We start from the raw sequence: 17,485 nt of genomic DNA on the forward strand, positions 1-17,485 counted from the left end.
ATGAAGAATTTTCAGATTTTGATTTCTTTTTTTTTTATTTCGTTTAAAATAAATTAGTACATTTCGATTTTCTTATTTAATATTGAGATCTACTTTCTTTTTCTGTCCGTTCGACAAAAGCTATGCTATGTTTTATTACTTTATGTACATTTTTTTTATTGTTTTATTACAGATGTTCGTTGGTCAAGTGCCTAGAAGTATGGACGAGAATGATCTCCGACTTATGTTCGAGGAGTTCGGGAGGGTGCATCAGATTAATGTGTTGAGAGACAAGATAACTGGAGCGAGTAAAGGTCAGGCACACTTTAAACTAGATTACCAACTCTAATATTTACAACGTTTGATTATGTTACAAAATTCACATGGAGCACGCGAAACATTATAGTAAAGCAACAAAAGCATTAATTATCGGGAGTATGTATTCGCTTTTCTTGCTTCAGTATAATATTCCGCGCGCTCTAGCTGCCCTTTGTTTCATAATCTGAGATTATAACTACATTAAGTATTACATTCTGTATTACAATCTGTATTCACAGAATAATACTTAATATAATGCATGTTATTTGCATAAGAGATCGTTCTATATAAATCCTTGTACCTTCAGTCGATTTAAACTATTAATTCGTTGGTCACATCAGGAAATGGAACAATACGATATGAATAGCAACATTAAATTCTCTGTAAAGTTTTTTAATTACAAATAATATAATTTTGTTTTACCTTCTAAAGTTGATGCATATTTATTTCAGTACTCTTTCTTTCTTCATGGTTGTATTATAATCAAGTGTAAACCTATGGAGTACGAAAAATACTCTTTGGATTAAATAGGTGTAATCATAGCTTAACAAAATAATGATCCCAAAAGGCAATCAATACGCCATCGCTTAAATGTCCGTCGACAAAGTTTCTATAAAACTTTATTTTATCTTCCTTATTTGCTTAACTGGTCTTAATAATCTACATTAGTGTTTTATTATATATTTTTGACAGATCTAAATAATATCATACTTTTATATTACTGTGGGAAATATGTCAAAGTAAAAATATTTAATTCAATTTAAACGCAGAAGGATAGTTGTTAGCAAGCCTTAGTAACATTGTCTGGGAACAGGTTGATGTCTTTAATTGAATTCAGTTTATTTGACAGGCTGTGTCATGTCCGGACCAGAAATTTTAAATTATTCTATGAAACGAGAACAAACAATATTTTTTTCTTATAATGGATATTAAAATCTTAATTTTATCCATTCTTCTACGTTGTCAATTTCCATTTCAGTCATAACCTAAAACAATTATTTAATAAAGGATATTTTTGAATTATATAAATTAAAAATAAAATCGAGTTTTCGAAACATGATGCGAAAATAATTGTTTTAGTTTTTCCTTATAATAAAAATAAAAGCTTGCTCAATCTTTATAAATTGTCAATGAGTCTAAACCATAACCGATATTTTTCGATTCGTTGCAAATCGTAATGTAATCGAAAATCTTATATCCCTTATGGCAGTCATTACACAAACTTATTCCCATTAAACCGGAAAACAGCAATATAAATTGTTCCATATAGCTGATGAGTACAGATTGTACCTTCCTAAACGATCCTGCATAAAACTCCACCGCCATTAAATACATCATAAGGATTCAGCAAGAAAAATATTACACTTATTTTATTGTTATATTAATATTTTTACGTTATCGACTATACGAAATGCTTTATCGAACTTGTAACTTTTTAAATTATTTTCTTAATATTTAATTAAAATAACTTTCTACGTAATTTTTTTTTATCATTTTGTTTCCACTTCGGTATTTCTTTTATTGATACAGTCACAAAGTTGGAAACACAATTAAAACATTGTTTTATTATTGAAATGTTTTGATTTAATTATTATAATCCTATATCACACTATCGATATTTAATAAAAAAGTACTCTACTAAATAAAAAACAATATTGTTATTTTAGTTGTTCTAATTTTTGGTTTCATAAATATCGTGGTGCAATTAAAATTACTATTCCTAATTAGATATTGTATCACTTACCCAAGCATAACGTAAATCATTGTGTGTAATTTTAGTTACTAATGTTTGCTATAATCACTTAGGCTTACAATTTTTTAAATTGTATTTTAGATCAAAGATAGTGTTATAAATGAAAATATGTAGAATGTAGGAATTTTCTTTTATTTAGGTAACGAGTTGGCAGATATATATTTCTTTGGTTTTCTTTCGAAACATGCAGGTCACGAATGTTTTCTTTTAACGTTAGGTGAAACTGCAGTCTTGAGAAATTTAACGTGCTTGTACGAATTGGTACTGGAAATCCTTTCTTAATACCCACTTAGGAAACAATTCAAAGAGCTATCTATCACTGAAGCTCTAACCTTCTTATACTATCCTGGTACCTCTTTGAACTTATTTGAACCTAAACTTTTCAAAAATGCTTATTTTCTAGATATAAAAAGTGTCATGTTATAATGTCACTCAACCTCTCGTAAAGTAGTATGTATGAAATAGTTTAATCAAATGTAGCCCGGGGACCCGTCTCCGCGCGTGTCAGACGTCATTGTTTAACGAACAAAGCCTCGGCACGTTACGTTACGTTACATGTTGACATTTTTGTTGCTTTGTTACGCATATTCGTATGAAAAAGCACCTTTTGTAAGTACTCGTGCAAATAACAGGAGCTTTGTTTAATTTCTCGTGCATTAACAACATTTTCCAGGCGTCGGTCAAGGAGAATAAAATAAAATTTAATATTTTCTTAGTGGTTTTCGTTATGCTGTTACAGTTATTATTATTGTTTCCTAAATTTCAATGTTAGTATTTTAACTTTAAAAACTAAGTTAGTAACTTTTATTGTACAATTGTGTACTAAATTTTTCTTAGAAAGTATTTATGTTATTAATATAATCTTACTTTCATGTACTGTTAATAATATTTTTAAAAAAACGTTGCTATTATCATTTATTTTTGAATACCGAAATAATTTCAAGACCCTTTAACGTTCCATTTTTTAAATTTTCGGCAATATTTCTGCAAATTTGAGTCAGTCTGTGTAATTGTATGCACAAGAGACAGCTCAGATCCAATGGTTGTTGTCGTATAGTTGTGAAGTTTCTATTAGCGAAGGTGACCAATACCTTCGAGTGTTTCGCTCTGCCTTGCTATAATTAAATTAAAAAAACAGATTAAGTTAGAGTTTCGTCTTAGCGAAAGAAAGAGATAGTTGATTAATCGGTAGTACGGCTTGTAAAAGCCTGTCTAAGGTGGCTGTGGACATGGGGTTTATTACCATCAGGTGGCCTATTACAAACCCGAGCCCTCGTTACCATAATTTTGAAAATGGAAATATACAACATTTCGTTAAAATGAATAAGCTGTCCTCAATAAATACAAACGACGTCCAAATGTCAAATAAAAATATGTCTAGTAGGCGTCCATTACTAGGCAAGACCATTCTACAATTTAGTTTTGATGTGATGTAACAGTTTCTACTAAATATGTTCAATAATTGAAAGGTACATGTTTGTTCTATAGACGTTACTTATTATTGTTTACTTTTTTATGTATAGATCAGACGAAGGCGCGGCGAAGGCAATCAGCGAGTATCTCTTGTCCACCGAGAAAGCATTATGTAATTAAGTGATTGTAACGTTAGTAGTTTCTTCCCTGTCTGTCTGTTTGTGTTGTTACGTTACGTTAGTGTGCGCTTCTGTTGCAGGGTGCTGTTTTGTGACGTTTTTCACGCGGAAAGCGGCGTTGAAAGCCCAGGACGCTTTGCACAATATCAAAACGTTAAGCGGGGTAAGTGCGTTTTATATGTTACTCCCATTATTAAATACTCGTTTACACGTTCAATGTTACGCTTTGAATGATATTAAATTGTATGTCGAGTCTATAGAATTATGTTTTATTGTTGTTAAAATGTCCTAAACGACGTCCAAGCGCAACGGATTGGAGCAGGATATATTATAGTGTGTGTCTATATACAAACAAAAGTGCATATCCCCCATAATCTGATAGGATAGCCATTTTTTACTACCGTAGAGATGCCTTGGCGAAGAGCGAGCAGTCTTGCTTGATTTCAAAGGTAAAAAGTCACAACGCAGTCTCCTTTACTCTAGGCTGCGAATCAGAAGTGCAAGTTTAAGAGAGAGTACACTATTTATAAACACAAATTACCCAATTCTATTCATCGAACCGACCTGGAATTTGAATCCGAAACTTACACATTAATCTCATCTAAAATCGTTCACACCAGTAACTATAGCAGTAACGGTGTATAGAAAGACTCGGTATTAATTCTACTGCATAATACATTTGTGTAATTAAACGTATCTTTATTTATTTTTCTCACATTTTAATGACATTATCAATCGTCATAATATAATCTTAAACATTTTCAGTAATACTTCATCGTAATCAAAGTCTTTTATTGATATTCTTCTAACTATCAAATAAAGATAAAAATTTGAATGGGCATAATCAAATAGAAAGTAAAAATATTTATTTAATTTTATCATGATGCTTATGTTAAAATAATATTAAATATTATTTCGGCAGACTAAATATTTGCTCATACCTCATTGTAATGAATCTCTTAATATATAATCAACTATAAAAAATAAAATCAAAGAGTTCTTTAAATTTTTCTTTAAATAAACTATCATATTATTCATATTAAAGAATTGCTAATGATGATAAAATTTAAACGAAGTAATTATGTAAACCATGGCCCAGTCGTTAGAACCCAGGCAAGCACCACTGAATTTTCATGTGCTGAATTTGTGCTTATAATCAATCTCGTGTTCGACGGTGATGGAAAACATCATGAGGAAACATGCACGTGTCTAATTTAAACAAAATTCTGCCACATGTCTATCCAGCAAACCCGCATTGGAGCAGCGTGGTGGAAAAGACTCCATACAATCTCCTCAAAGGGAGAGGATGCCTTAGCCCAGAAGTGGGAAATTTACAGGATGTTAATGTATGCATGTATAGTATACTATGGTTGAAGAGAAAAGTTATTCGACTTAAGATCTTCTCATCCAAGTATCCCCTGGGAAGCGATTAGATAAATATTTGTTTCTATTGCGTATACATTGCGCCCGTCTCTCTGTTTACAAAACCTGTTGCTATACAAAACAATAATTTTCATTATTGGGCTTTTCGATAGCGCAAACATCCTTTTCGTTACCGCTCATCGATTGTTATCGAATACAATCGAATTACCGATTCTTTTATTTGATATCTGGCCTCCCTCGTCTTTATCCCGCGATAATTCAATTCTATTATATTATCTCGTTGTTTCCCTCTCGATTGACTTCGATTCTTTGCTCGGGATGGCAGGTAACTTGCTCGATCGGATCGTGGGTAAATATTTGTTGATTGGTTAGCGTTCGAGGTCCAATTCTTACTTTTATCCGGTACGCTTAATTACTGCATCGAAATCGTCCCTTTATAGGGGTGATTTCTAATTAAGATTTTCTACTTTTTCACGTAAAGGGAACATATACTATATATTTAATGGTGGTAAGATTTTATGTATTACTTTGTGTCTATCCGCTAAGTGATTTCTGACGGTAATATTTTAGCACAAAGGCTGTTATTATAAAATTAGATATGTTCTTCTTTTTATGGCATAAGTTGGCGGACGAGAATATGATCCACCTGATGGTAAGCGATCACTACCGCCCATAGACAATGGCGCTGTAAGAAATATTAACCATTCCTTACATCACGAATGGGCCACAAACCTTGGGAACCAAGATGTTATGTCCCTTGAGCCTGTAGTTACACTGGCTCACTCACCCTTCAAACCGGAACACAATAATACTGAGTTCTATTGATTAGCGGTGGAATATCCGATCAGTGGGTGGTACCTACCCAGACGGGCTTGCACAACCCTTCCACCAAGTAAAAGTCTTTACATACCCAATTTTTAAAACTATTATTATTATACAAGGCATGCTCGTAACACGATGATAAAGCAATAAAAAGCATCTACAATACCATGTTTTCATATTATAAAAGACTACTTCCACGGCTAAATAAATTGGATCAATTATTTCTTGCAAAATTATGTATGTAGCGTCAAACTAAAGATGGCCATTTTTTATAAACGCACTACTTATTTATATTAGTAGCATGTGACTTAACGCTTGTAATATCGTGCTATCGTATGAATAAGGTCGTCCGCAACAAACGGCCTAGTGCTTTCGTTTGAACGCCGTCTGCAACAGACATATTCATTTACAAGAGGCATCTGAGAAGCCTGAATAATAGTAATATTTATTTATTTGAAATATATTTCATAAAATGACAAAGTATTTCGTAAGGTAACATACCTTAAGAATGTAAATATTAACGTTTGAAGTATATTTAATAAAATATATGTATTTAATATTGAAATAAGTTGTTACGAAAATAACTAAAATAAATATGAATAAGTTATTTCTATTTAAAAAATACTCATCGCCAATCTTACTTTTTCATTTAAAATGGAAAGGAAACGGATCCTTTAGTGATCGGTTCTTGTAGATATTATATTTAGCATATAAAAATTTCACTGACGACCGATGACACTCGCAATACGTACGAATATATTTATATTGTAATATATTTTATTGCTTGATTATTTTTATGTTATAATATGAATAATATTAATATACAATATTAAGAAGAGTGAAAACTGCAATACGAATGTACTAGAAAATTAGAAGACAGCTCAAATCAAACAATTCGTTCCAAGTTATTATTTTATAAATTGTATATGGGTAAGTGGTCACCGCCTCCCATATACATTGGCGCCTAAAATAATATCAACCATTTCTGACACAACCACTGTACTATAAACCTTGGGAAATAAGATTTGATGTACCTGGTGCATCAAATCTTATAAAGTTAAATTGACTCACTCATCGTTTAAATCAGAATAAAACAAAACAAAGTAAAGTTTTACCACTAATAAGAAATGATTTCGCTTTTATTAACAAAATACCACTTAAATTAAATAACAATGAAGTTATCAAAGACGTTTATTTAAACTAATAATTATAGTTAATGTAATAAATTTAAAAACCTAGTGCAGTAGAACGTGTTGTATAATATTATTACTGTATAATAATACTATACTACACGGTACACCAATGTCATGCCGAGGAATCTCTAAGCCCACACGAAGCGCTGATACAAAATGTATTAGCACTGGTACATTCAAATTCTACGTATGTTTTACCTGTAAGCTTAATCAAACGTCTCGAAATAAAATTTCGAAAGTGCTATGTTCTGGCTACGCGGCAAAATCTTAATGAAATATTTATATCGTCGGAACATCATGATATTGTCATGTGCTTATTACAATAAACATAAAATTATTTAGATATGCTCTGATACTTAGATTATTTGTTTTTAATTAAAATAAATATCATACAGCTGTGTATATTATGGAATGTAAGTTTTATTAACTTGTTGATGCAATAGAATTATAACGAACAGTATTTAAAACGGGATATTTACCATGTTTTTTATTTTTATTTGGTGGAGCTCGATATTTCGACATTATCTACGAATGTCTTGTTCACGAGACTGACGTTTGCGGGTAGATGTTGACGGCAATTGAATTATAAATTGTATATTCATACCTGTGCCGACCACAGGGCCATCCCCACCCTGTGAAGTATGTATGTATAATGGGTATGATATTAATGGAACTATTATAAATAGAATATAATAATATACTTAGTATCGGAAGCATCAGAACCTCCGATGACATTGCATGGCAGCCCGCCAAACTGTAATAGCTTTTAATCAGATTACTTGTTCCGTCATCAAATTGATATGCTACAATGAAGAAATGCATTTATTTCAGTTCGAGAATCATATTAACACATTTTTATGAGTTTATTTTTTTTTATGCAACTCGCTCTCGCTGTATTGTAGCGTATGAATTTTTCAATGAGGACTTATAGTTAAGATTTTGCGCAATAATGTTTTGTTTTCAAATATTTTGAATGGGTACAACATTGCTACAACCTGTTATTTAACTTGCAATTTTTTTTTGTGAGCTAGATCAAATCTCGTAAGGTTAAAACTTATCTTGTTGGTTCAGTTCTGATGATAGTGCGTTTTTATGGTCAGCAGAACCCGATTCTGATTCGAACATTGATTTTCACTCCAATTTTTTAACCATGCCAAATCTCACACTTCTTCGGGTACTGACCCTTCACTGCCCCGTTGTATGTGAAGAGACCAAGCATTAACACATATATATATGTATTATCTTTCTATCACGTAATTACTGAATAAATCAACGAAAGTTACGTTTGAAAACAAAATTAAGGTGATAGCGGCAGTGCTATTCTGTAAGAACTCGACACGAGAATAATTGATGTTGAAAACCGACTAACAAATACGCAATTTGATAGTATTAAATATTATAATTTTTAATGTATGAGTTTCTAGTGTGTGTGTTTAATAGAATAGGTCTACTACATATATTGAAAGGTGCTGAGAAACAGATTACTATAAAAAATTGACGTTGAAGATCTTTTAATACAATGTTATTGATATTGCATTAAAGCGATACTACGAATTAAAACTTATAAAAGCCCAAAAATTGTATTGTTCGATTATTAAAAGCATCAAGTTTATTGATATAATGAAAAACGTAAAACATCAATCTCGTAACTCAACCGTCTTTAAAAAGCATCATAATAAATCAATCTAACCTGTTATAACCGGTTAGAAAATGGAAAAAGTACGTCCCGCCGGGACACGGTTCGGCCGGGGCGGTCACGAGCGAACTTTGATCGATAGTCCGGGCTTATGATGCTCCGGTCTTAAGTAATTGACCGGGTCCATTATTGAGGGACGGCATTTTGTTTCCGTACCATGTACGGTTTATTCTGTCGAGGGGATTTTTCACTTGGTGAAATTATTATTTTTATTAATTGGTTGTTCATAGACCATTACAAAAGCGATGGTTTAATTAGCAAGAGCTATATTTTGTAATGCGTGATATATTTTTTTTAAAACTGAGATTTTAAAGAGGTACAATTTTAGATTTTTATGTAAAAACAACTTATTCTAAATGTGTGACTTATAAAAATGTTATTAAATTATTTGAAACTGTAACCAAAAAATGTTGTTCAATACCTAATTTTCTACTAGGCAGTACCGTTTTTTATTGATTTTGATAAGTTTCATTGTCAAGGTCGAGATCATGTTTAATGTTCAAAAATAACAGTCGCAGCAATCGTTTTCAAGTAGTTTCTACTACTTCATAGACTTCCAGTAAACAATATAAAACTATTAACGGTATTCGTAAATACACAAAATATTTAATTTAAAATGCATTACAAACAAAGACGAACGTTGCTTTATCTCGACATCGCATGCGATAATATAAATTTATAGTCTTCAAACTTTTTCTCCAATATTGCAATTATTTACCATTTTACGTTAAGTTAGGGGGTCGTAAATAAGGTTCCGTTAAATGTATTATACCACGGCATGAACTTACGTAAAAAAAAAAAAACGTCGCTATAAATACGAAATCGGGTACGTCGGTAAAAAATTATGACAATGGGTCCTTATCATGCGAAATTTAATTCATTTATCCGTCGCCTCTTAGACGCTTGTACAAAGTGAAATGAACTTAAGAATATTTACTTAGATTTTCCTCATAACTTACAGCTCGAAAATATTGCAAAAATTAGAAAGAAATAAGTAAATTTGAGTATATATGTATATATAATGTGCTATTCTACATTTTTTTTAGTACGACTTACCGCTTAGAAAAATTATTACAGTAAATATTTTTATTTTTTATATAATTATTTTCCATTTTATATAATTATTACAAGTATATTTGAGTCTATTGGATCTTGACGTCAATGCCGTCGAAAAACTATACTATTAGGAATATATATTAAAAGTATTTAAAACGGGATATTTACAGTGTTTTTTATTTTTATTTGGTGGAGCTCGATATTTCGACATTATCTACGAATGTCTTGTTCACAAGACAATTTCTTGTTTTAAATACTGTTAGTAATAAAAATAACCATGTTAATTTAAAATTTTATATATTAAAAGGTTATGTAGAACAGATAATACTTATTTATTGCGAAATATTAAATTTTCTAATTTTATAATGAAGTGTAAATTACTTTAGAGTAATTATCTACAGTCTATAAATAAATACAGACCCAAGAATAAAAATAATAACTATAAAAATATTTTTTACCAAAGTTGTTTGTAAATAAATTTAATGGTTTTCAAATAGTCATAAAATAATTTTGAAATCATGTCTAAAGAAAAATATTGACGTATTATAATTGCCTTAACTTGATTTTGTATAAATATCGGTGAAAATATGGAAAAATGTATATATAATTTTGAGCTATTAAGAAAATTTTCGCCACACATTCATGTTAATATTATAAGTGCACACATATTTTGTGTGTTTGGAATTTCGGTATTCAAGAAAGGCTTTTACGATTTTTTTCATTTTGAGTCGAGCGTTATACTACATATATATCTTGAATTCGAAAATATGATATCTCTGCGTGATTTTTTCTATCTCATCAAGACAGTGTATTCAATTAATATTCTATATTTTTTTTATTACCTCAAATACCGCGAAGCATATTGCGCTTTCAATTCGTGTTATAAGTAACTGTTTAAGTATAATAAAGTTACGCTATCAACTGATTAAATGGTTTAATTATGTAAAACCAATACCCTCGTAAGGGAAGTTAGAATCCCATGTCAATAAGTTTAATAGCAGCTTCCGATACCGATATATGAAGACCATGGAAGCTCTTACGACTCCCACAGGCGCCTTTATAATGTAACTTGTTATTACTTGAGCACTTTGGAAATACGACTTTCCTACATAATTTTGTGCATTTGCCTCCAAAAGGGCATTTGTTTTTATTTATCTGTATATAATGCGTATAACACTCTTCGTGTACAATATAATAATGTATTCCGGGTGATGATGAACTTGCCCTGGCGGTGTAGTGCGACTGACATGTTCGCCGAGTGCAGAGTTGCAGGTTTTGCCGCGCTACTACAGAAACTCATGGTCTCATTCTACAGCAGAGTAGCCATGAGTAACAACAGAATTCTATCCTCTGTATTCCATATCGTCTATCTAAAAAGAGAGAGAAAAGACTTCCTCTTAATTTCATTTAGGTTAAGTTTTTTAAATGTTTTATTTTGATTCTATTGTTATTTTCTTTTATTATTTTTAAATTTTAATGTATGTCTTGTATATCTTATGGGTTTGAAATTGCCTGGAATAAAGAATATTTATTATTTATTTATTTATTGTTATTTTATTATAATGTCGTGTGGTTGAGTTATAAAAGAGCGATTGGCCTGTAATTTGCGTCGAAGGATCGGACAATGTAAGCAATATTCCTGATTTAATGTTAGTAGTTTGTATATTATTATTGAATAATTTGATGTATTCTCCATTCAAAATTAATAAAGTGCCCGTTTAAATAAATAGGAGTGTATTTTTTTATTTTATTGAAAGCAATCAAAATTTCATATTTTACTTCATGACTCGCAAATAGATAATAAGAGAGCAAATTAAAATCGTATTTTTATTATTTAGATTGAATGTAAATGCTGGTAATTATTTTATATTTTTAACAGCTGTTCCATAAAATACATTGTTCTATAGCGAAACATAGACCCTTGACAAGCTTAAGCACTGGAAGCGCTCACAGGGCACTAATTGAGTAATTGTAGAGCGTGACACGGCGGTAATTACTTATATAATTACGAGTAACCCGAAGTGTCAGACCGCAAAATGCGACCCGTGATCCACTACATCTAAGCTCATAACTTAACTTAAATATTTAAAATGACTGACCTAAAAATAATCTAAACCGTCCATCAGTTTAGGTTCTAACGGGCTGTTATATTGCAGTAGAATTCGTCTATGGAACGTAAATCAGAATTAGGTAAGGATTTTTCAAAAATCATCTCTAAGTAGTTAAATAAATTTAAATATATACGGAAATTCGTTATTTTCCACGTTAGAAATATGAAAATCAGTATTTAAGCTTAAATTAATGAGTAAAAGACTTATTTGAAGTACTTTTTTTAATTTACCATCTAGAAGGATGAAACTTAGCATGAAAGTTTGTATGGAAATTTGTCATTTTAGAAAGTTAGATTTATGGAAATCGCTGTTTAGGCCTCTGTTTATGAGTAAAAGGCAGCTGTTACAGCACTTTTAGCAATTAATCACTCAAGATGGTGAAATTGGCTTGAAAATCTGTATAGAAGTTCTCCTTTCCTCAATATTTGAGTTATGGGAATTGCTCAGCGATTTCAAGATTCCGTTAAATAGGTGATGAAAGTAGTATGGAAGTTAGTAAATTACTATGTATATATTTAATTTCATCAAATTTCAAATATGGAAATTATTCTAAACGCAACGCAACGTGCGTTCAAAAATCAAAAATCTCTTATATTTCTCTGCTATGTTTGCGATAGGCTGTAATGATGGGTACGTGACTAGCTTTTAATATAATGAAACGATATAAAACGTATTCACTGTTAACATATACACAATGCACACACTTTTCCAATGTACCCACAGCAACGGATGAACCTTGTAAGATGAACAAGTACAAATGTTAATTTATAAATCGTAATAGCAAGGTGACGTTGTACTAATGGTACTAATTACTTGTATAATTACGAGTGCCCCGAAATGTCCACACGTAATATGGGTACCTTGGTTCGTTATGTCTAAGGGTTTTATTTATGATTTTCCACTAATTGAGGTCATGTTTTAATTGGTAAAGAGCGTTTTCTGTATATTTCCTTTAATTTTATTATTTCCTTTCTAGTGAAGTGTGTGTGAGTGTGTGTGTGTATGTGTGTGTGTGTGTTTAGATTTACGCGTGTGGGTGAACGCGTGTGCTATAATAGTTTTTTTCGGTTTCAACATGCTTTTAAAATTATTTCAACAATTTAATATTCGTTTAATTTATAAACTGACCGTTTAAAAATGTATATTAAAATGAAAATAAAATATATATATTTCTCTAACGAGCTTTATTATCAGGAATATGAGCTATGACAGACGGACATATAGACAAGTACACGAGTTATTGTGTAGAGGGATTTGTTTATTTATTGTGATTAAGAAACATTAAAAAAAAACCTAACAGATACTGCGATTCGTACCTGTGACCGTTGATTAAGGCTCGTATTCCATCGACTAGGATATGTCGCCTCTTACGGCCCGTAAGCGCATATGCTATAGGTATACAAACGGGAGTCTCCCATTCATCCTTACAAACGACGCTGTGGGAAAATTCTACAAGGCTCAGACTTAGAAAGCTGGCAATTAGTCTCAAGGGTGTAATCTGCTATTGATTTTAGAACTGGAGACACTCAGTCAACGGCTTAATATCGTGAGACTGTCTACATTAATGTAGGCGAAAGGGCGGAGACGAGCTATTTTAGTTCAATGAAACGTGATACAGTCGTTTTAAATAATATTGACGATTAATAAATAAGTACAAGACATTCGAAATTTTAATTCGAATGATGGATATTGGTGCTTGCTTCGAAGTGTTTTTGGATGGCTTGGAATGAAATGTCTATATACGTAGTACTATAAATGCGTAGGTAGGTGAAGAACTATCAAAATTTTCAGTAAATATTATTTTCAGTTTGTGCCCTGTCGGCACAACTAAAAGCCATTAAACTAAGAATTGAATTGTATTTTCATTTCATCATTCAAGCAAATTATAGAAAAAATATTGATAAATGTTGCGTATATAACTTTAAGTAAATATTCTGAGAAAATAAACAAAGATTAAATTAATAACATTTTAAATAATGTTTTGAACATAATAGTAATAATTTCCAATCGAATTACGGTCATGATGACCATGTACAACGACTAGACAGCTACGCATTCTCAAGTCCATTGGAACGGCAATCCACAATGACCAGAAAGTCGCAGCACCAACAACTTTAGATGCTTCCTGAGACACGGCTGCGCGTAGCTTTACTACAATTCTTACTCGGGAATATTAATTTAAATTTCTTGACAAAATATCTTGACAAAACAAGTTATGAATAATTTGCAGTACCACGTACTGGACATATCGAGAGAGGGCCGATAAAAAATTATTAATATGCTAGTATTCCAATTAGTAGATTTTATGTATTAAAATATAATGTATAAAGATATTATTTATAGTCATAAATACGGGTCAAATCTCTCTGGAAAACTATCATTCTCATGTAGATGAGGCAATAAAGACGAACGAATGAGGGAATGAAAGGTCGCTCTGATTAGTCAACGATCGGTCCTCCAAAGTCGGAGAGTCGGACCTTCGCTTTTGATTACGTATCCTTCCTATATATTACTATAAACATTCTTAGATCCTCGGCTCCATACATTGGACTACCTCGACTCTTAATCTATAGAATGGAAAGGCATCCAACACGACTATTAAAGACATTAAGTGCAAGACCAATAGAGGAGTGCCCGCGTTTTTTTCAAGATACGAGTCATTTTATATTAATATTAATATATTGATTTCAAGAGTATTCGAGAATTAAGCTTCACATATTGCAATCACTCCATAGTAGCGAACGGAAACTGTGTGGACACGTGACCCACGTTGACCTAAATACAATATGTCTTATACGTGCATAAGTAAACCATAGTTCTAAATACGTTAATGTTATTAGAACTGTCCATATGTCATTTTTATAAGCAGCTATACTGATTATCTGATTTTACTTAATACTGATAATTTTAATATTGCCCAAAATATTAACTCTATGGAGGATGAAACGATTTTTAATTATTTAGTAATTCATTATCGTAAAAAATCTACTTCTAGTCTTTTTTTATTACACTTAAGTATTTAGACAACTTGACTAACACCCTGAATAACTTGTGATGCCAATGCCTAGTGAGATTATGATCTTAGAAACTGATCTCGACTTGACCTAAATGGACCGGCGGCGGTCTGCTTGTCTCGTACGTCATCTTGTGTGTGTGTTCTGTTTCAATGAAATATAATTATCATGGAAAATTAAATCGAACAATTTTATATAATAAATTAATTAAAATATTTTTTATAAAAACTTGGAATATTGTAATTAATTCGACCTATTAAATCATTATAATGATCTACCATTATGTTTCATTACTTTCACCTTCGAAGTATTGTATAATTTCTCATAAAATGCTGTTATTCATTAATAATAATTGTACTGTATTTATAATTATGATATGATACATTTAAGAGCCGAGATGGCCCAGTGGTTAGAACGCGTGCATCTTAACCGATGATTTCGGGTTAAAACCCAGGCGCACCACTGAATTTCATGTGCTTAATTTGTGTTTATAATTCATCTCGTGCTCGGCGGTGAAGGAAAACATCATGAGGAAACCTGCATGTGTCTAATTTCAAGTATCGAAATTCTGCCACATGTGTTTTCCACCAACACGCATTGGAGCAGCGTGGTGGAATATGCTCCAAACCTTCTCCTCAAGGGAGAGGAGGCCATAGCCCAGCAGTGGGAAATTTACAGGCTACTAATGTAAAAAAAAAAATATTTATAATTAATAAATCAGGAGCTCCACCAAATAAAAATAAAAAACATGGTAAATATCCCGTTTTAAATACTGTTAGTAATAAAAATAACCATGTTCATTTAAAATCTTACCAAATAAAAGTTCATCTAGGCAAACAAAAACTAGTGAATACAAAATACTTTGTAATCCTCGACTAATTCCTATGCTACGAATAGCTACGAATACTCACTGTGGAACATAGTATAGCCGCTGTCGTAACCTCGATTTTTACACAAAATACAACCGAATCGATAACGTCCTTCTTTTTGAAGTAGTTTAAAATCACAAGTAAATTGAAAATGAATTGACATTAATAATATCTTTTTCTTATTTAAAACAAATATAAATATTTAAAAAAATACAATTAATCTTAAATTCAGTATTCAGTATTTTTTAAATATGAGTTTTCTCTATTTATTCCATATGCTTTCCTATGATAAAGGTAGTAGTTGTAGTTGTAAAGACAACTACACCTACTACTACTCATATATTGTTACATATATATATAAAGAAGTAAATATTTAAGCAATGCATACCATGCAATAGCTGCTTATTAATTATAATGAAATAAGATCAAATTTACAATTCAATTCGAAATATAATATATTTTCTAAAATTTCGTTTAAAATCTGTATTATTGTAAAGACTTGAAATCTACGAAAACCGATCAGACTTTCTACTTAAAATATTTTATACCAAAAATTGATTTAGACTATTAATAATATATCTATAAATGTTTAGTGATTTTGATTACGGCAAATATTTCTTTACCATTTTATTAGTGGAAAAGAAATAGTTTTACACCAGTGCTAAAGAGATGTATACGTTTATATAACAAAGTCAGCATAATAACAAGCGCAGAGCATAAAAACTAAGGACACTAAAACGTCGAAATATCGTAAAGTTCAAAATTAATTAACATAAACTACTAATAGCACCAATTCCTCGTATACTTTATTGTAATTAACACGAAACTAATTGAATATAATTATACTTCTAATTATAAAGTAACATCGGAAACAGAAGTTGCAGCGGGAAATTAATGTGAATGTGAATCGAAATTGTTCATACTGTTAAAGTAAATTATCTTCGTGATTCTGTCGTCTAAATATTAACATACTACTTACTTAAACAATGAGACTCCGTTACTAATATAATAGTGGAAATTGTAATTAATCATGACTATTAACGTACAATTTGGAGCAAGTATACATAGGTTGCTGTACAACTGTTGGATAAATAATTAAATATTAGTCCCGAGATTCAAATAGAATTATAAGACCAAGGATGTTTAAAAAAACTGTTCTTCTCCAAAGAAGCACATTAGACCTTTTTGTCCTTCGCCTAAATTATCTTTGGTGCTATTGAATTGTAAGAATGAGGGAAAAGTGACACAGAGTGCATTTGTGCTAACATACAAAATTACTGAGCAGATATCTTGTACTTGAGTTTCGGTACCCGTGACTGAAATTCGGTCAGAGAGACACAATATAATTAGTGCAGTTAATTGCTTGTTTACTCTCAAGGTGATATGATTGTGGAGCATGTGTTGTAATTGTGTTGGGTCTCATTTTATATTCTAAAATGATCTTCGTCTTATATAAATATATAGTCAGTTGTCGATATATCTGTTTCACATTAATCAATTCCGACACCGTTTGACGGATAGCCATCAAAGTTGGCACTTATACATGTAATACTAGCAACCATCCCGGCTTCGCGCAGGTGCAGTTTATTAATAAATAAAATCATACAATATAAATATAACGTATGGATATAGTACTCAGGAATAAAATATAGCAGCTTCCTACGAGTAAAAACAATTTTATTAATTAGATCATTAGTTC

General features: G+C 31.2%; 2 protein-coding genes across 9 annotated transcripts in view; one reads left to right on the top strand and one right to left on the bottom strand.

Annotated features, from left to right (window-relative positions):
• The window catches only part of LOC113392727 (CUGBP Elav-like family member 2), a 387,219-nt gene that overhangs the window by 268,354 nt on the left and 101,380 nt on the right, over positions 1-17,485 (top strand). For all 8 annotated transcript variants that reach the window (XM_064215969.1, XM_064215970.1, XM_064215966.1 and 5 more), the window contains 2 exons: positions 173-293; positions 3,723-3,805. In XM_064215969.1, the coding sequence (XP_064072039.1) occupies positions 173-293; positions 3,723-3,805 (204 nt within the window). The remainder of the gene's footprint in view (positions 1-172; positions 294-3,722; positions 3,806-17,485) is intronic.
• The window catches only part of LOC113391540 (sodium/hydrogen exchanger 9B2-like), a 416,017-nt gene that overhangs the window by 237,104 nt on the left and 161,428 nt on the right, over positions 1-17,485 (bottom strand). The gene's annotated exons all lie outside the window — the stretch shown is intronic.

The sequence above is a fragment of the Vanessa tameamea genome, chromosome 10 (assembly GCF_037043105.1).
Source record: "Vanessa tameamea isolate UH-Manoa-2023 chromosome 10, ilVanTame1 primary haplotype, whole genome shotgun sequence".
NCBI classification, from domain to species: Eukaryota; Metazoa; Arthropoda; class Insecta; order Lepidoptera; family Nymphalidae; genus Vanessa; species Vanessa tameamea.